This window comes from Zingiber officinale, chromosome 3A (assembly GCF_018446385.1).
Source record: "Zingiber officinale cultivar Zhangliang chromosome 3A, Zo_v1.1, whole genome shotgun sequence".
Taxonomy (NCBI): domain Eukaryota; kingdom Viridiplantae; phylum Streptophyta; class Magnoliopsida; order Zingiberales; family Zingiberaceae; genus Zingiber; species Zingiber officinale.
Genome location: NC_055990.1, coordinates 156,025,913 through 156,046,710, shown reverse-complemented (window position 1 = coordinate 156,046,710; position 20,798 = coordinate 156,025,913). Strand labels below are relative to the sequence as shown.

The following is a 20,798-nucleotide window of genomic DNA, read 5'->3' as shown; positions in this document are numbered from 1 at the left end:
CCCGGGAAGGCACCTTAAGTACTAGTCGCCCGAGTTTATTTTGTGCTCTTCTTGCCCTGCAAAGTGTGTTAGTCCAATAAATCAAATAATAACCTACAAGAGAAGTGTTAGTACAATAATATTAGTAATTAAACTCTGTCTCCCCTGAGACCAGGATCTAGTCGAGGTCTCAATTTAGGGATCCAAAATGGATTTAAACTGGATCAACGCCTACTGCCCCTTAACTGGGACGTGTCTTCACCGAGTCACTCTCCTCTAGTGACTTATCTTTACTTACTAAGTTACAGTTGGTTGACTAGCCTTTTGACCCACCAGGTCTTCATGCCAACTGTCTAGTCTACAGACCCAACTGGAATTTTACCGACTGCCAGGTCTCAAGTTGGTCTGTTGACCCATCTGGACATCACAGCAACTATCCGGTCCTACGGACCTAACTGGAGTTTTGCTTGGTGTCAGGTCCTTTAGACCATCCATTCCTGCACACTTGGTAAGGTAATTATGTTGGATCGCGGCGGTCGGCTAGAAAGGGGGTTGAATAGCCTGTAAAAATAATAAAATGAAAACCCTTCTCAACTTTTCTTAAACTAACACTTGCAAAATAACAAAGTGATAAACTAAAACAGAAAGTAGAGGCACAAGGATGTTTTACTTGGTTACAACCGAGGAAGTTGTTAATCCAAGGAAAGTGTCGTACTAACTATATCTTTCAGACGGAGAAGCCTCTTACAGCAATGAAGCATACAAAGAAAGAAGCTAAACTCTAAATGAAAGCTTACAAGTGTTGGAAATAAATTGCTTGAGTTGATGTGAAGCTTCTGGACCAAGGCTGTATTTATAGCCTTAGTCGAGGCGCCCCGAAGTGTTCCGAGCGCCCTGGGGGGATAAAACTTTATCCCCAACGCATAGATCTCAGTTTGACCAAAATCTGCATAAACTTTCGATCTAGGCGCCCGGAAGGGTTTCGGGCGCCCCGGACAATTTCGAGTGCCCCGAACTGTTCCAGGCGCCCCGACTGGGAAAGTCAACCCCGTTGACTTTTCCAGCCTGGGTCTTCTGCTCCAGCTCCGTTCACCTCAGTCCGAGTATTCCACTCACTTGGGTGATCTCTTCCATCCGGAATAGGGCTCACCCGAACCCAACTTTCGGTCTTCTCAAGCAGGCTTCCGCTCCGACTTCTTGTCCCTCGAAATTATCGTGTGCTTCCTTCTCGTCCGCCAGTGTACTCATCCGCAGTCTTCGTCCCTCGCTCGCATCCCGTGCTGACCTTCTCTCTAGCTACGTCTCTTGCTCCCCTAGCAGTCTTCCGCTCCGACTTCTCGTCCCTCGGAACCGCCGCACTCTTCCTTCTCATCCGCCGGTGTACTCTTCCGCAGCGCCTCATCCCTCAGACGCACCGCGTGCCATCCTTCACGCTAGCTGCGTCTTCCGCTCGACTACCTGTGCTCCTAAGCTCTTGCACACTTAGACACAAGGTTAAAAATCGACAGAACCTAACTTAACTTGTTGATCACACCAAAACAACCTTGGGGTTCCAACAAACTCCCCCTTTTTGATGTGAGCAACCCAAGTTAAGTTAGGGTAAATAGATATAAAAAAATAAACTAACTAATTTTGCAATAAAGTACAAAAAGATAGAAAATTTAAATTTTGGTCTACCTCCCCCTAGACTTATACTTTTCCTTCTCCCCCTTTGATCACATAAAAAACATAGGGTTTAAAGAAAAACTCTAAGGGAAAAATTTGTAACTTTGAAAAATTTTGCAATAAAAGAAAAAAATGTTCTATAAGTTAAAAGATTTCTAACTAAAACTTTAAGTAAGAAAATTTTCTAAGTACAGCTTTAAGTAAAAAAAAAAAATCTGACTTAGAAAATTTTGCAAAAATATTTTTGAAAAAAAGATTCTAAGTAAAAATTTAAGTAGAAATTTCTAATTTCAAAAGAACTTTTTAACTTATTTTTTCTAAGTAAAAGTTTTACGAAAAAAATTCTAAGTAAAAAAAATTGTTTAAAAGACTTTTTTAAAGCATTATTAAATTTTAACCTTAATGCTTTAACAGAAAGTTAATTAAACATTTTATTTTAATATTTCGGCTTTCAGTTCGTGACGAGGCACTAGACCTTCTTGGTTATTGGAGCAATAACTACTTCCTTAGACAAAACCTCATAAAGATACTCACTGTTTAATTTTCTTGCTGAAAGTGCTAAATTCGACTAAAATTAGGATTAAGCATGACTTAGGAACCCAATATAGGTTCCAACCAACTGAATTAACTAAGAATTTCTTAAGGATATATTTCTTTAAAATGTTTCTAATTTGTCCCTTATGATATCTAAAATACTAATTTAAATTATTAAATTTTATAACATTGGTATTAGATGAGCATGTATGGTTTTTCAAGTTATTTACTTGTACTTTTAAATTATCATTTTCTACTTTTAATTTTTTATTTTTAAATTTAAATTTGTCAAACTCCCCTAAAGGGCAAGTTTTATCTTGTATTACTTTTAAAATTTTATTTTCTTTTTCTAATTTGCAGCAATCTTTTGTTAACAGTTTAACGAATTTAAACAATTTGTTGGGAGGAAGAGATCGTACCTGACTTACCTTGTCGATCTCATTGTCCGTGTCTCCCCCTGAACTGCTGCTCTCTTCTAACGTAGCTCCCCCTTCATCGATGCTCTCGATGCTCATTTCGGAAGAGCTTGAATCGCAGTCATCGTCTTGATAACTCGCCATTAATGCAAGTCCGGAGAAAGCTTCGACTTCTGATTCGGACGACGTGTCGTCCCACGTCGTTTTTAATGCCTTGCACTTTTGGACAGGCTTTTTGCTTTTATCCTCGTCCTTGTTCTTTAGCTTGGGGCAGTTGTCCTTGACGTGCCCTTCTTCGTCGTAGTGTTAGCAGCGGATGGTCTTTTTTTTTACCCTGCGGATGGTTAGTTTTTCTAGACTTACAAAGATTCTTGAATCATCTTACCATCATTACCATTTCCTTGTCGTCGAGAGAAGACTCCGACTCAGGTTCGTCTCTCGATGCTTTGAGGGCGACGTTGTTCTTGGGTTCCTTCGTACCTACACATCTTGATTCGTGCACTTCAAATGTGGAAAAGAATTCTTCTAATGTAATTTTTTCTAAGTCTTTTGAAATATAAAAGGCATCTACCAGTGACGCTCATTTTAAATTTCTAGGAAAGAAATTTAGTGAGTACCTTAGCGAATCTCGATTACTTACTGTCTCTCTGAGATTCGAAAGTCCGGTGATGATTTCCTTTATTCTTGAGTACAGATGCGCAACAGTCTCGTCTTCCCCAAGTCGCAGGCAGGTGAGCTGGTTGCGGAGTAAATCTCATTTTGCGAGCTTGGCTTCGGGCATTCCTTCGTGTAGCTCAAGGAACTTTTCCCAAAGTTCCTTCGCGGAGTCGTAGTTGCCGACCCGGTTGACTTCTTGTGGCGGAAGAACACTTAGCAAATGGAATTCCGCCTTGTCGTTTGCCACGTAGTCAGCCTGCTCCTTTTTCGTCCATTGGTACTTTTCTTTTCCTTCTGGTGCTGTAAAACCAAATTCCATTATTAATAATAAATCAAAATCAGTCTTAAAAAATACCTGCATTCGCTTTTTCCAGCTAGCGAATTCCCCTTCAAACTTCGGCTGGTAGATGCTTGGTCCGGCCATTATTTCATTGCTTCGTTCAGCGGTTAGTTCTCCTGAAGCGCCTTGGCTCTGATACCACTTGTTGGATCTCATCGACCGACTAGAAGGGGGGTTGAATAGCCTGCAAAAATAATAAAACGAAAACCCTTCTTGACTTTTCTTAAACTAACACTTGCAAAATAGAAAAGTGATAAACTAAAACAGAAAGTAGAGGTACAAGGATGTTTTACTTGGTTACAACCGAGGAAGTTGTTAATCCAAGGAAAGTGTCGTACTAACTATCTCTTTCAGACGGAGAAGCCTCTTACAGCAATGAAGCGTACAAAGAAAGAAGCTAAACTCTAAATGAAAGCTTACAAGTGTTGGAAATAAATTGCTTGAGTTGATGTGAAGCTTCTGGACTAAGGCTGTATTTATAGTCTTGGTCGGGGCGCCCCGAAGTGTTCCGAGTGTCCTGGGAGGGATAAAACTTTATCCCCAATGCACAGATCTTGGTTTGATCGAGATCTAGATAAACTTTCGGTCTGGGCTGCCCGGACTTGTCCGAGCGCCCTGGCTGGGAAAGGCAACCCCGTTGACTTTTTCAGCCCGAGTCTTCTGCTCCAGCTCCGTTCGCCTCAATCCGAGTCTTCCACTCGCTTAGGTGATCTCTGCCATCCGGAATAGGGCTCACCTGAACCCAACTTCCGGTCTTCTCGAGCAGACTTCCGCTCTGGCTTCTCGTCCCTCGGAATCATCGCATGCTTTCTTCTCGTCCGCCAGCGTACTCATCCGCAGTCTTCGTCTTTCGGTCGCACCCCGTGTCGACCTTCTTGCTAGCTGCGTCTCTTGCTCCTCGAGCAATCTTCCGCTCTGACTTCTCGTCCCTCGGAACCACCACACGCTTCCTTCTCGTCCGCCGGTGTACTCTTCCGCAGCGTCTCGTCCCTCGGACGCACCGCGTGCCGTCCTTCACGCTAGCTGCGTCTTCCGCTCGACTACCTGTGCTCCTAATCTCCTGCACACTTAAACACAAGGTTAAAAACCGATAGGACCTAACTTAACTTGTTGATCACACCAAAACAACTCACTTTTCATGAATCAAAATCTAAGTTAAACCGTTAGTGTAAACGTCACCAACACTTGTTGTGTAAGTCGTATCAGTACGTAGTCATTTGTGTTTTATATATTGTGAGGGGATTGAGTAAATCCTTCTTTTTGAGTAGTGGTTATGTTTTTATCTTCCGCTGTATATTTATTCCTGATTTGTGGATTTATATTATGTTGTATCAAATATTATCACAACGGGGTACCATCTATTTTGTCGAACAAGTACACTTCCGGGGTGTGACAACCTAACCACAGTTAGGACTTTCCTTTGTCAACGTGCGATCTTCCTTGATCCACTTAGACTTTCTTTTGACTAACCATAGTTAGGATTTTTCTTTGCCAACATGCGGTCCTCCTTGACCCACTTGGACTTTCCTTTGTCTAATCATCGAGTTAAGATTTTACCTTGCCTAACCCTTGAGTTAGGTCTTTGCCTTGCCTAACCTCTAGTTAGGACTTTACCCTTATCTCACCTTTGCCTAACCCTTGAATTAGGTCTCTGTCTTTCCTAACCTCTAGTTAGGACTTTTCCAGTCAAGTATCCGGTCCTCCATAATCTACTTGACTTTCCTCTCCCATATTATCAAGTATCTGGTCAACCTTGACGTACTTGACCTCTTCTTCACATATACATCGAAACTCAAATTCGAATTTACTTAAGTCTAGTTAAACTAATCAACCTTGATCCGAGGACGATTGAACCAACAATCTCCCGACAACAACGGTTTTGTAAATAGAAAAAATAATGATTTTTATATTTTGCTAAAAAAATGTATTTTAAAAAAGATAACACTTTTATGTGTTGCAAAAACCTTGTCTTTGCAAAAAAATGATAATGCTTTTTATATCTTGTCTTTGAACGGACTTTTAACAATAGTACTTTTGACAAAAAAAATTTTAGTCACATAGACAACGCATAAATAACATTATCTTTCAACTTTTTTCTTATAATAAATAATCATTTCAAAACTTGATTCATTTTAGTCTCGACTTGATTTATCTCGATTTGACTTAGCTTGTTTACAACCTTGCTTGAAAATACCACAGAATCTTGTAAGGATTTCTAGGTGGTAAGGGGAAATTTAAAAGGATGACTAGAAAGAAATCTTTAAAATGTTGTTGAACATATTTATCCCTTCATTGTTCTTTATACACATGGATGGGAGAGGTGAAGAACTAAGAATAAAAGAAAGATGAGAAGCGAGAATATATAAGAGTGTTTCGGTGTGTGACTAGAGTAAGTGTTTAGGTCTTTCCATTTTTAATTTTCCAACAAATTTGTACTCCCAATTATAATATGAGAACCCCATATATAGAGTAGTTTGACTCTTCTAAACTGCCTGCCACTCTACCCAATCAGCCCAACAAATTTAAGTGAGTGCCCGCATATTCCACATTGTGACTTGAGTTCAACATTTTTTTTAATCGACCTAGTCCCACAACTTTTGAGATCGACTCTTGCAAGACCGTCTTGTATTTTAGAGATGCGATTTAATATTTTGCAAGGAGTCGTAGGTAGATATTGAATTTACTCATTAATTAATCTTGTATTGTTTCTAGATATCTTTTCAAGGAAGCATAGCAAATATGATTTTAAAAAAAAAAAAAAAAAAAAAAAAAGTTATCCTCTCTCTCTAATTTATCATTTGAATTTTCATATGGAGTAATAGGTTGTAACTAAGATTGAACCCAATCTTGAACTTATCAATTCTTTGTCGAAATCTTTGACTTGACTTTGGAAATAGACCTCATCACATCTTATGGTCGTAATACGAACGTGGCTTGACCACTTCCATATTCAATTAAGTCCGGGAAGATGATCTAAGTAAGTTTGACAAGTTTTAATATTAACTCATTATTTTGGTCGTAATATTATACCTCAATTTTATAGATATATGGTGCATTGGTTTACTTTTGGTCAGCATGAGCAGATCTTAATTTGGCCCAGTTACTGATCTATCTAAGAAAACCTGAAATGAATCACAGTACCAAAACTTCATCATCTAAGAAATAATACAAGTGATTGATGAGGGCTTAAAGGAGAGCATGCAGTTTTTGAAGGGATGTGATATATATTTAAGTGCAGTCGCTGAGAAAACAGTCGCATGTCAAATCATACATAAGCTCCTCTACTTTAATTTAAGACTCATTAGAATGTGAATGTTTGACTAAACCAAAAACTACTAAATAAGAAACTAGAGATATATATGTTGATTGTGGTATGGTAAGCAATTATTAATCCTTCCCTAATGTCAATCCAATCATGCCCAGAAGTCTAAGCTAAAAAAAGGTGGCAGGGCAAAGGGAAGTACATTAATAAATCCTATAGCCTTGGATGCAAATTACAAGTCAAAGAATCTTCCAAGGAGAAAGTTGCAGAGCTGAATGGAGCAGAAGTCACCTAAACAACATCAGTGGAAGCAGCAAACTAATTATAAGGTCATGAGCCCAATAACACTAGGCAGTTTAAGTGGTCTAGTTGTGCTTGTATTTGAATCGATCTCACTAATTGAGATAGTGCTTTAATGACTTGTCCTTAAGTGAAGTTCTACTTCTTTGACGATAAATTAATTACACGAAGTTCTTATACAATGAAATATAATGCCTGCCTAATGTCAAACTTGGTGGTTGCCAATGTCAAACTTGGTGGTTGGGCATAGATGTTGTATAGGTACTATAACTGTTGTACATATTGCTAACAATTACCATTCAAGTCTTAGGGGATGTAGGTCATTAATGTGACCTTCAAGGTGAGTGCCCCACTACACATTCAAGTCTACGCATTGTAAAAACATGATACACAATTTCACTCCTTGTGTTTAAATTTTCTTCTGTTGGGAAATATATATGTTTCTAGCTAACTACAGTTGAAATAGTTACTTCCTACTCAAATAGATTTCCCTAAGGAAAATCTGGATAAAAAGCTTGTGTGCTGATCTTTCTTTGTTTGTTGCTGAAGGAGAAAATCAATAAGGAAATCGAGTTGGGACAAACAAAAATGATGTCACTTCGGAAGGAATTCTACAGAACGCAGGGTGCTTCGAGGGGAAGGAAGAGATGGCTTGTTGGTTCTGGGTTGACACGTTCCTCTGATCTCCTTCCTTTGACCTATGTTTTCTGCCCTAATTATTAGTCAATTATGATTCTTTTGAGAGTCTTTAAATTTAATCACAAAGAGGTGGAAGTATGCAGTTTATACGGTAGCAGGAAATGGAACCCCATCGACATTCTCGGTGCTGCTAAATTCCAATGACGTCCATGCTGATTCCCAATGCTTTCTTCCTCTTTTTCTTCCTAGTGCTTATCTCTTCATTCTCCCTCTTTCCCTTGATTGGATTAATTAACAATGGTCTTTTTTGCTGATGCCACGGTCTGCCCTTGGGATTCCAACTCCAAGGCAAGGACAAGAGAAAGATCATCCATATTTCCTGCTTTTTCTTCATTACTTAATTTTAAATCTTCATAGTTTATATTATTATCTCTATCATTAGGGCAACGGGGTGGCAATTGCCCCCTCAAAACAAAGGTTAAGTAGTACGTAGATGGTTTAATTCTTGCAAATTATTCTTGTTCTTTTCTTAATTAATCATAAACGGAAGCTTGACAATTCCAATTCCGCCTTGTCTCTTGCTCATTATCCTTTATTCCCTCTTGATAATATTTTGAAACTGTTAAGTGGATAGTTTAATCAGAGGAAAAAAAACTAAAAAAAATAGATTAGCTAGGGCTGATGGATAAATAATTAGATCTTTTGTTTAAATTATATTTTTCACTTGTTAAAGTAGAGAAAGAAAAAGTAAAGAGATAGAATATCTTTTAGAATTGGTCTCCTCAATTTATTATTTAACAGATTCAATGCATTTTAACCACCAATTAGCATTCGTTTTGACACTTTGACTTGAACCAACCGTTTGATCCATTTTATCTAATTAACCACTTTTTACTAATCGCGCAAAGTGTCCACTTGCCAAGTCTTTTTGGTTCGACTAGCCTGATTGACTTGTTTGGCTCGTTAATTAGCACATCTAGCTAGCTCATCTGTCTTGTCCAAATTGCTTGCCTCGTACGTCTAACTTGCTTGACTTAATTGGATTGATGGGTTCATCCGAATTGACCTATCAACTAATTGATCAAACTAACTTGATCGAGTACTTAATTGACTCAGCCAACTTGCTTTACTTGATTAGTTCGCCTAACTCGCTTGGCCCGCTCTACCTGATTGACCTAACCAACTTGGCATGCCCTCCTTGACTGACTCAACCGACAACCCGACTTGACCAATCTTTTAGGCCTAGCATTGATTTAGTTAAGATAATTCGGTCCACAAATCTCTCATTAATATAGTGTTTCAGGGAAGGATTGAACTACATTTGATCTATTATACGCAGCTTTAATTTATATTGCAATAAACTATTTTATAAAATTATACGATAATAATTTTACTATTTCCCCAAGGTTTCCGCCCAATTAAGAATATTTTCAAAATGAAGATGGAAAGAGAAATTTTGATTTTTTAAAGTTTGAGATAAACAAACCCAAATATAGCACACAATAAGTTTTAATTGTGATCCTTAAGTTCCTTGAGTATGCTGATATAATTAACTAGTGCTACTTATTGATTTGATTTCTGCCTTTAATTAATTAATTTTTATTTATTTATTTTTCATTTTATGTGGAACAAGAACTTGGACATGAAAAAGATTCGTCTTTGTGTTTAATTAATCGTCAAGCAATCCTAATTATCCTTCGCCTTAAAAGTCTGGCTCTTGCCAAATTCCATTAATGTGTAGTAAAAACATGTGCAACTCGTTCTCGCACCGCTTAACTTCCGTTGATTAATTGCTTTTCTAGTCTAGTTAATATATAATCTACATATGGACTTTGTCCATCTCAGAAGATATGAAAAATCCCACTAGAGATTATAATATTTTAGGTTGAAAGGACTAGCTAGTGACTAATTAATAAGTAAATTAAAAGAACCCTAATCAGTTTACAGCGAGCATCACATCTCCTCTCTCTCTTCTATAAAGCTTGGCTTCACCTTCTTGGGTTCTTCTCCATCCCACGCTAGCTCACACATCAGAATCCATCACTTTTCCACTGTCTTGTAAAGAAGGCGAGAGAGAGAGAGAGAGAGACAGAGAAAGAGAGAATTGATCAGATGGGGAGAGCTCCATGCTGTGACAAGGCAAATGTGAAGAAAGGGCCATGGTCAGCTGAGGAGGACTCCAAGCTCAAGGCATTCATCGAAGAGCATGGAACTGGAGGAAACTGGATTGCACTGCCTCAAAAAATTGGTTAGTATCCATTAAATCGTACTTCAGATACTTATCGATTAATTTAACTATGTGAATTTTTATAAATCCCACAGGGTTGAAGAGGTGTGGCAAAAGCTGCAGGCTGAGATGGCTGAATTATTTAAGGCCAAACATCAAGCACGGTGGCTTCACAGAAGAAGAAGATCAAATCATATGCAGCCTCTACATAAGCATAGGCAGCAGGTTAATTAATACATATATATCATGATTTAATTTAGTCTTAAATTATCAGCTAATTAATTTCTTCCATCAAGTTGTAAACTCCAATTACTTCATATATGATCGATCTCTGTATGTTTATATAATTAGGTGGTCAATAATTGCCGCCCAGCTGCCTGGCAGAACGGACAATGACATCAAGAACTACTGGAACACCAGGCTGAAGAAGAAGCTACTTGGCAAGCGAAGAGAGCAGCCGCGCCGCCCGGCCCACCCTAACCAATCCAACGAAGAAGCTAACAGCATGGAGGTGAAGAGTAGTACTGAGAACCAAACCCTGAGCGCATCGGCTCGTGAGAGAATGCAACTCCACATGCAGCTTCAAGGAGGACTCTACAGCCCTAATCTACTTAATCCCTTCTCCTTCTACAGTAGCCCTGCGCTGTGGCCCAAGCAGTACCATTCCCAAACTCAAGCTTTGTCAACCAATCACTTCGCTGTTAATGCTGTGAACCCGATTCCAGTACTACAGGGTTCAACTGCCACGAAAGAGGAGCTAATTACCAAGTCGATCAATGCAAATATTATTATTACACGAGAAGATTTTTTAGGGTTTCCTTCCTCTTCGAGCATGGAGAACTCGAGCTCCAACTTGGATTCCATAACTCAAGGAGGTATTCAAGTGGATCTACAAAACTTGGTATTCAACAACTATGATCCATCCCTCGTTGGGCATCAGCTCTTGGAGAATGATCATCTTGAGGAGTTAGAGAGGTGCAGAGAATTGTATGGCAGTGACAAGGAGATTCTTTCCGATCATTTTTGGCCTGCTTCTAATGAAATGGGATATCCTTCGGATTCAGCATCATTGGCTCTCGAGTATCCAGCAGCACAACTTGATTGTGTTCTAAGGTATGAAGAGTTATAGGGAGCTATAGATGGATGCTGATTATATAGATAATACGAAGAAAGGGATCAGAGTATAAAATGGAGGTGGATGTTGTTGAGATTTTACGTATAATATATAAATGTCATTTATAACAATAATGGAGATGTGATATGGAAGAACAGGTTGTAAATTGTTATCGATCGTGTAATTGTTTCAGCACGCGTGCACAAGAATTAACACGTTGAAGATCATTCATCGGCTTGTTTAACATCCCTTTGTTTGGTCATCTGAATTCAGTGTGTTAATTCAGACTTGGCGAATAAGAAACTGGTTCATACATTGGCTAGCATTTCTTTTTCATTTCTTTTATTGGCCAATATATTAATTTCGTTGTGTATATATATAATCCTAAATGTTACTTCAATATTTATCTATCATCATATAATTATTAACATGTGACAGAATATGAATAGAAGTGCTACCAATTCATAATTAAAAAAAACTTAAAATTGAATTTACCAAATAATTATCTTGGTAGCATTAAATGATCCTTGTAGTGTCCAAATAATTATCAAGATGCCACCAAAATGTTATTAAGTGGCCACCAATGCTAAATATATTAATGTTAAACTTAATGTTCACAGCTTAATTATAGTGCTAATAAATGGTTATCCACGTTTCACCTAATAATTATAATGGTGCCATTAATTTCAAATTTTAAAAAAATTCCAATCTAAATTTTCTTTACCTTGATAATCATTAGTGATGATACTTGGTGATAGTGACATAATTATTTGGTAGCACCTAAGGAATTAAAGAACAAGTAAAAAAGTTTCTTTAAAATGCATATATACTACAATATTGTAGAATTTATTTGTGAATAAAAGGGTAGAAATAAAATTACTCCCATCCTAATTATCCATGAAGAGACTTAGTTGTAAGGGATATAAGAAGTAGACTGGAAAGAAAAGGACTTGAGTTCTTAGTTAAAAATAATTGATATGATATGGTGTGAATGGACTCTGAGGTGATGTGGTAGTTAAAGTTAAAGTGAATGGTGGTCAAAGTCAAGGTGAAGTCGTAATCAAAGTTAGAGTGCACGTATATAGCTGAACGAGTCACTCTCACCAGGGCTCAGCTCTTCACTCCCCATTCTTTAAGCACAAGTTCCTTAACATACGATCGGTCGACCCTAGAGCCGGTCGTATTTAGGGAACTTATTGCTCCACTCAATGCCAAGATATACAGAATAAACCCGAACGACCTTAGAGCTAGTCAGACTTACGGGATCCAACTCCCCACAGTTACAATACAACTCCATATACAGCCGGTCAGCCCAAGAGTCGGTCAGATATACGGGGTTCAATCCCCCATTCAAGCACAAGTCTCTCCTCATACGGTCGGTCGGCTAAAGGGTCGGTCGAACTTAAGAAACTTAGTGTTTTCCTCATTGCCAAGATACACCAAGTACACCCGGTCGGTTCTATCACCAGTCGGATATATAGGGTCTAGTTCCCTGCTTCTATAATACAACGCCCAGCATATAGCCGGTCGGCCAAAGGGTCGGCTGGATCTAAGGGCATAATTCATCTCTCAGCGCTAAATCAACTCTCAACATATGACTAGTCGACCAAAAAGCCTTAATTCCCCTTTTCTCTTGTCAATCTCTCATTATACATCCAGTCAGTCCAAGAGTCAATCGGACTGCTTCCAAGGGATAACATTGTCAAAGAATTGCAACAATCTGTCAGAAAATAGCAACTGTATGTCAGGAAATTTTTGCTACCGTAGCATATGCATGCAATAACTTTCCTCTAAGGATGACGGTAAAGCTTCCATTGCCTGACGTTAATTGACATATTTTGACATCGAACATTTTCAGTCACCTCATTAATACGAAGGTTACAAAAGACAATTCATGTTCATATAATAGAACCTTCTTTGAAGGATGACCGTATATATTCCATCACCAGACATTCAAATTCTTTGACATCTCATGATTACATAGATTCCGAGGGTCAGCATAAAAAGGAGGAGGCATCTCCGTTAGCCAGGTACACTTTACTATGCGTACTGCACACACATCTATTGTTCATCCTCCTCCTCTACTTTTCGCCAGGATACAATAATGACTTGAGCGTCGGAGTGTCTGTGCCAAGGATCCCTCCCTTGTTCTCACTCTAACATTCCATTTACTCTTTCGAGTGTGCATAGAAAGGAGTAGAAAGGAGTGCCAGAAAGGAGCAAAAAGGAGTGTCAGGTGTCATTGATTCTCCCTCTCAGAGTCTTCTCCCAGTGAACAACCGAGCCATCTGTCCAGTGCACCGTCTCCATCGCCTTCGAACAGAATCAATAATCATTGATAATACCTTAATTACATATCGATCTTCCTTACATTTTTGGCTTAGTTTTCTTTGATCTCATATCCTTCTTTATGCTAGGGAAAAAGTAGCTTGCATAGGTTCATTGAGTCAACCTTCCCAAGAACCTGACCACTTGGGAAAGAAAGAAGCGGATATAGGAAAGCACTTTTGTTTGAGGGTTAATGAAAAGTCAAGGATTGATGTAGTTAAGTGGGCTAGGTTTTTGGCAGATCACATCTCTTTATCTCTGACAAGCAATGTCATCAAATAGAATCATACGACTTGCAGCTAAGAGATGCTCTTGATAACTAAGGCAATTGGAACCTTGGCTCCTTCTCCTGGGCATTGACTGAACACTCTATTTTATGCCTCAACTATGTCCCCTCAGACGAAATGTCAGGTTATAATTTAAAAGAAAGACTTGGACAATGTCAGGTTATAATTTAAAATAAATACTTGGCAAATGTCAGGTTATAATTTAAAAGAAAGACTCGGAAAGGAAAAACAAAATCTTAAGTGTTTACCTAGCTATCAAGAAACTCAAAGTCAACCTAAGGACTAAAATATATAAACTTAAAAGAAAATTAGTTTTCAAGATGGAGCATGGCAAAATTCAGAGCTTTATTTATGGTTGGTTCTATGCAAATCAAGGATGAACAGATTGCAAGCAAATCTATACACATAAGATATCATACTTTAATTAAAATAATTACACAAAATTATTTTACAATTAAGAAACTAAGAGCATCTCCAATGTAAATTTGTGAGAGATTTTTAAAATTAAAAAAAGCTGAATAAAAAATCTTGAACCACTGTAGATATGAAATTTAAGGTTTATAGTTCAAGAGCAGTAGTGAAAATTCAAATATGTTCTTTTGTATTGAAACTGATGTATAACCATGAAGCCATGCAACTACATACTATGAATTATATTATAAAAAAATTCACTTAGAACTTTAACCATTGGGGATGTTTCAATAAGATTTTATAATATTGACATGATATATTGAAATCATAAAAAAAAGTTCATTTAAAACTTTAACGATTAAAGATGCCTTAAGAGAGAAGCGGTTCTTTACTTCTTCGTTCGTTGTGATCAAAAGTGGAGGTGAAGGTGACGATAAAATTTAATGTACATATTAATGTTGACTTAGAGAATTAATTAATAGATTGATGAGTTGGCAATTAGTAATTTAGTGGTGGTAGTTATTAATGGTTATAGAAAATTGTTCATGTAGTAGATATGTTCAATGTATTTATAAATAGGCTATTTGTTTATCAACAAAAGCAATTTTCATTTATTCTCTTTATCTATCCTCGACCTTTTACTATGTATTTATTTATTTTTTATTTTTTAACAGAAAGACCTCAATGCAAGTAATTTTCTTTTTTCTTGATTTTCTATTTTCTAGAAAACCTAGATACCGTGGCCTCACCTAATCACAGTAATCTAAATTAGAAGGTGTGACAATTAATTTCTTTGTGAAATCTCCCTTTGATTTCAATCGAAGCAATGAGTCCTTTTTCTTTTAATTCAAGCCAAAGCAACAACGAAAGGTAAAATAAAAATTTAAACTGATTCTTCACAACAATTGAATCACATCAAATATTGGTATATGAAGTGATATTGACAACAAAATCCACAGAGTACAGCGGCAGCTTAGCAAACACTATCAATTTTTTCCCTTTTAATTTTTTTTTTCAGCTTAATTAACAGTTGATTCCACACAATCTGGTATCAGGTCCCATGGTCTTGATGACGAAGGGGTCGATCCTCACCCACAGCAGCGAGAAGATGGAAGCCAAGAGCACGGACCAGATCACGACAATGGTGGGCGTCCTGTTCTGCCGCCCCATCAGCCCCTTGAGGAAGGGGTAGAGGTGGAGGATCACCCAGAAGGAGAAGAAAAGCTTCCCGAAGAGCGGGCCCCACGACTGGTACCCGTTGTTGATGGCGTCGGAGATGCCGGCCACGACGCCGATGATGTTGATGATGAGTACGGTGGTGGGCGGGATGAGCAGGGTCGTCCATTTGAACGCGTACAGCTCCCCGAACTCCTCGTCGTCCGTCGCCTTGGACGTGACGGTGAAGTTGGTATCGATCCCGCCGAGCACCTTGAGCAGTCCTTGGATGACGGCGAAGAGGTGGGCGGAGATTCCTCCGATGACCCAGAACTGCTCGTTCCTCCACCACTCCTCGATGCTGACCCCGCTCCACCGCAGCTCCAGGATGCCCGTCGCGAAGATGGATATGAAGAGCGCGATGAAGAAGAGGCTGGCGAATGTGCTAATCTGCACGACCACCGGCAGCCATGCACCAGTTCAAAACATAAATCATCATCGAATTGAATCCAGCCATGCAACTTCCTCAAATGACACACCTACCGTCGGCATTATGAACTTGTCGGTGAGGAGGCAGACGGCGGGGAGGGTGCAGTAAGCCAAGAGGGCGAGGGAGGTGAAGGGGTAGATGGTGGTGTTGACGTAGGCGAACCGCTCCAGCCACTTGAGGTGGCCGCTCTTGTAGCCATACAACACTGGGCTATGGCGACTGAAGAAAATCTCCACCGACCCAAGCGCCCACCGCAGCACCTGGTTCAGCCGGTCCGAGAGGTTGATCGGAGCCGAACCTTTGAACGCCGCCAGCTTCGGCATGCAGTAGATTGACCGCCAGCCGCGGCAGTGCATCTTGAACCCTGTCAAGATGTCCTCTGTGATCGACCCGTAGATCCAGCCAATCTGCACCGGACCACAATCCATGCACCTCACTTAGCTTAAAATCTGCCTGTTACGTTGCAAATCATAAAATAATCGATCGACTCTCCTCATTCTCGGTCAATTAATTACCTCTAGTCCCCAATCGCTCTTGTCTTCGTAGCCGCAGCTGATGACATGAATGGCTTCTTTGAGCAAGGCTTCTGGGCTGGACGAGGGAGGCACTCCACCTTCCTCCATCAGTGTCGATGTGACAAACGCTGCTGACTGCCCAAATCTCTTCTCAAAGTTCATCTGTGACATTAACAGCTCCTTGTCCTCGTCCAGTACTCCTAACATCGAAGTTAATTAATTAGATCCTTTACTAGTGGTCAGCGATTAAAATTAACTGCAAATGTCCGAGCAATAAATCACCACCTCCATCGACTGCGGTCGACTCATTTGCTCCACTTTTGGAGTACTTGAGTTTCTTGCGACGGCCGAAGCAGGGGCAGCAGTCGCAGGTCACCATTTTTGGGCGTTTGGGTCCTTTCGGAGGGTTGTAGCCGTAGAGAGCTTGTCTCCTAAAGACGCATCCTGTCCCCACGTACACTGGCCCTTGGATTCCATCTAAACCTTTCATGTTGATCTGGAGAAGCAGAACGGATCGGCGTCACGTCAATGATTGGCTAGCTACTTGTTGCTTATAGAAATTAAACGAGGATTGTTGAACCACCGTACGTACATCAAAGAAGACTGTGTTTCTGTTCGCATACCGATCGTGCCTATCGATGCCGTCGAATCTTTGTGGAAATTGGACAAAACACACTCTTTTGCCAATCTGAGGGTCCATCAAGAAACACATGGACTCTCGCACGGCCTTGCTGTTGTTGATGTAGTGGTCGCAGTCCAAGTTGAGCATAAATGGGGCATTCGTTAGAACTGCGGACACGCGAATCTGCCAGTTCAATTTGCAGGTTTGTAAATTAAACTCAAGTTAGTAAGCAACATCAGAGGAGAAGGGTGCATTTGAAATCCAAATCGTGAAACAGTAGTAATCGCGTGATGTACCAGAGCATTCATGGCGCCGGCCTTCTTGTGATGTTGAAACCCCGGTCTCTTCTCTCGAGAGACGTAGACCAGGCGAGGGAGCTCATTGCCCTCGGTGTCATGGCCTCCGCTGTGTCCCAAGAAGACCTGGATCATGCCAGGGTGATCCCGCGTGTTGTTGCCCGGCCATGGCGTACCATCTTGCATGATCCAGCCTTCAGTAGGCACTTTCATGGCTTTTGCCACCAGCGCATTGATCCGAACTTTGAACTCTTCGTACTCCCTCTGCCCAAAATTTTCACCACTATATAAGATTGAATGATTGCAGAGGGAATGATTCAAATATGCACCTTCATGACTCGGCGGTCCTTGACGAAGGTGGGCTGGACTTTGTCCTTGAGGTAGTCCACTTTCTGCGAGAAGTACATTTCCGGAGCTCGAGGCTCGATGTTGAACTTCTTGCAGAAGGGAACCCATTTCCTGGCGAACTCGGCTGTCTCCGAGAGCGACTCGAATGTGAGCATCGAAGCTCCATCGTCCGACACATAACAGGACACCTTGTCCACTGGGTAGTCAACAGCCAAGATGGAGAGCACAGTGTTGGCAGTGACCAGCGGAGGCTCCTTCAACGGATCCACCGTGCTCACGAAGATGTCCACGGGCGATAACATCGACGGCTCCCCTTCCCTCTCGTATCTGCGATTGGACAAAGTGGCAGTCAGTCTCCTACATAAAGCTGCAAGGTGTTCGATGAAGAAATTTGGACTTGGGCGTGCACCTGAGGGAGAGGCGATCGAGATAAGTCTCGCGGTCGATGGGGAACCATTTAGGGAATTGATCGAGGATCCAAGAGATAGCAAACCAAATCTCGCATATGATCGAGGTCAACCAGAGCCCGATCGCGTCCTCCACCGGGTGAAGGATCCGGTACCGGAGGAAGAATGCTAGAACAACGAGACGGAGAACGATCACCATGCGGTAGGGGTTGATCTTGCTTGAAGCTATTGCCACCTTCCTTGACAATGGTTGTCTCGCTTCGTCCATTCTGCATCAAGACAATGATCGTGATAGAAGTTTCAGAGAGAGAGAGAGAGAAAAAAGAACTAACAAAGAAAGGAAAGGCGGCAGGAGTGCATACAGGGCAATCTCAGGATCGACTTCATCTGGATCACCTCCAAGCAGGTTTTGTTTCGATTTCCACTCTTCCATTCTTTCTTTCCACCCACCTTCTTTCTTCTCATCCCACCTTGCACTCCCTGCTAATCAGCCACTTACGTAAATGCTAATTCTTGTTACTTATTAAAACTCCTTTTGCAATCACTCGTATACCTGGCTCAGACATTGGATATGGATGGATACGCTTGTGCAGCGTTGATGAGAAGTCTCCATGGTTGCTAGCATTTGTTATGGGGAACTCCCCGCTCACCTGAGTTTGCATATCAAATCATGCACATTTAGATGTACCGTAGTTCGAATTATAAAGAAAAAGTTTCAGCTTACCGGACGAGAGAGCGAGCTGGTTATGATGGGAGGGAACTGAGTATTGTTTTCTTCATCTTCGGGTCCTCTGCCATAGCTCATTTTCCCATAGAGCATCGCCTCAGTGATGTGCTTGTTTAGCAGAGGTTGCTGCTGCTTCTTGCTTTGCTCTTCTTCCATTTTGAATTCATGTTCGATGTCGTCCACATCTTCTTCATCTTCATCTCCCTCCACTCTTGGGCTCCCTTCGTACACAACATGTCGAGATCGATAGTCAGCTTTCAATAATTGAAAGCAGATGATCGAGACAAATTAAGAGCTAACCTTTTAGCCTCTTGTAGCGGGTCTTGCACTGTGGGCAGAGTTGAGTTCCTTCCCGTCGCTCATACTCGTAGCACGGCCGGCAAACGGGGAACCCGCACTCGTTGCACGCCACGAACAGATCCCCGTCGACGGTCAACCCGATCTCGTCGCCGCATATCTCACACACCTGACCATTGAGCGCCTTCAACGGCTTCGGCTGCAACATCACCGACCACAAAATCGCCAAAACCATCAAAAAAGACGTTTACACAACAAGCTAAGACACGGGTCGCCAAAGTGTGGCGCGATCTCCCTACCTCTTCGTGCCCGCGGATGAGGACGAGCTCGTTGCGGTTGTGGGATCCGGCGACGAGTCCGGCGCTCGCCTCCATTGGTGGAGTTGGGTTTGGAGAGTGAGAGGGATGGATGGGTGCATTGGGAAGGAAGGAGTTGGGCTTTTGTAGGCATGCAAGGTGTGATTCGAGCGAGGGTGGTGGTGAGTCTTTGGCTCGAGTCTCATTCACACACCTAACCGTGTAGGTGGCCAAGCGTCGGTTGGTTGCAGAGTCTCCATTGCCGCAAAGTGAAGCTACTTCTCTGCTTACTCAACCGATCTAACTTTATCTCGAATAAATTTCCTGCCTTCTTCATAACACAGCATACTGCTGTTGCTACCAACGAACAATAGTAGTCTTCAAATAGTTGTTTGTGCTATAAATTAATATTATACAATTTTTTTAAGTTAATTTTGGCACATATTTAAAATGTTAATCTTATTCTTTAAAATTATTTGTTTTTTAAAATAGCATTCTTAAACTATTATATCTGGATCAAAATCTCTAATTGTCCAAATCATACAATTACAAATATGAATAAAGCATAATTAAATTTTAGTGATTATAATGAGTACACCAACTCACAAGGAAGGGATTAATCACTCTTTCCACATTAATCCTTAGTGCACCCTAACCCAATATAGAGTAATAAGACAATAGTTTTTACAATTCTGCTATAGTTTTATTGATTATTATATTGATCCTGTCGAAGGCTATAAAGATAGTTAATTGGGGATGATCCGGTCCGGAAGCTGAGTCAGACGGACCGTCGGGGGAGGTGGATGGAATGTTGACGAAGTCGCGACGTCCCGGAGGGGGGTGTGCTGAGATGACTTCCATGTTGACCGAGTCTTCAAAAGTCTCTTGGTCAATGATACCGGCAGCCAGCGACCGGGTCCCCCCCGGTCTCTGGTACCCCGAGGCTCGAGGCAGATTCAACGCATATATGAGTAACCAGCTAATAATATAATAATGAAATAAAGGGGTGAGTATGGAAAACGTACCCTGGCCCAGGGGGGCGCCCTCGGATGGGACGCGGCTCGAGTTGTCGCGACCCGGAAGAATAGCTGACTCCGATCAGGATGGAGAGCTGGATCTGACGACGAGAAGCTGAACGAAGCACGGACCCGGAGGACGAGCTGCAGATCGAGATTAGACACTGGCACGCAGGCCGGGACACGGGATCAGCCCACAGACCAGGGCACTGGGTCGGCACGCAGGCCGGGACACAAGACCAGCACACAGACGAGTACATTGGGTCGGCACGCAGGCCGAGACACGAGGTCTGCACACAGACGAGTACACTGGGTAGGCACGCAGGCCAAGACACAAGATCAGCACACAGACCAGGACACTGGGTCGGCACGCAGGCTGAGACACGAGGTCAGCACACAGACGAGTACACTGGGTCGGCACGCAGGCCGAGACACAAGATCAGCACACAGGCCGAAATAATACACTATCG

At 41.2% G+C, this 20,798-nt stretch overlaps 2 protein-coding genes across 2 annotated transcripts; one reads left to right on the top strand and one right to left on the bottom strand.

Annotated features, from left to right (window-relative positions):
* Positions 1-9,769: 9,769 nt before the first annotated feature.
* Positions 9,770-11,426, top strand: LOC122052953 (transcription factor MYB36-like). The gene is made up of 3 exons (XM_042614726.1): positions 9,770-10,040; positions 10,115-10,244; positions 10,371-11,426. Exons 1-3 carry the CDS (start codon positions 9,905-9,907, stop codon positions 11,146-11,148), a joined length of 1,044 nt encoding a protein of 347 aa, XP_042470660.1. The 5' UTR covers positions 9,770-9,904; the 3' UTR covers positions 11,149-11,426.
* Positions 11,427-15,030: 3,604 nt separating this feature from the next.
* On the bottom strand, positions 15,031-19,424 carry LOC122052952 (cellulose synthase A catalytic subunit 9 [UDP-forming]-like). The gene is made up of 13 exons (XM_042614725.1): positions 19,316-19,424; positions 19,020-19,215; positions 18,717-18,940; positions 18,546-18,642; positions 18,355-18,472; positions 17,995-18,261; positions 17,567-17,912; positions 17,238-17,501; positions 16,912-17,124; positions 16,605-16,815; positions 16,320-16,519; positions 15,858-16,211; positions 15,031-15,764 (listed from the first exon to the last, which is right to left on the bottom strand). The coding sequence occupies exons 1-13, from the start codon at positions 19,388-19,390 to the stop codon at positions 15,183-15,185; spliced, it is 3,147 nt and encodes a 1,048-aa protein (XP_042470659.1). The 5' UTR covers positions 19,391-19,424; the 3' UTR covers positions 15,031-15,182.
* Positions 19,425-20,798: the final 1,374 nt, after the last annotated feature.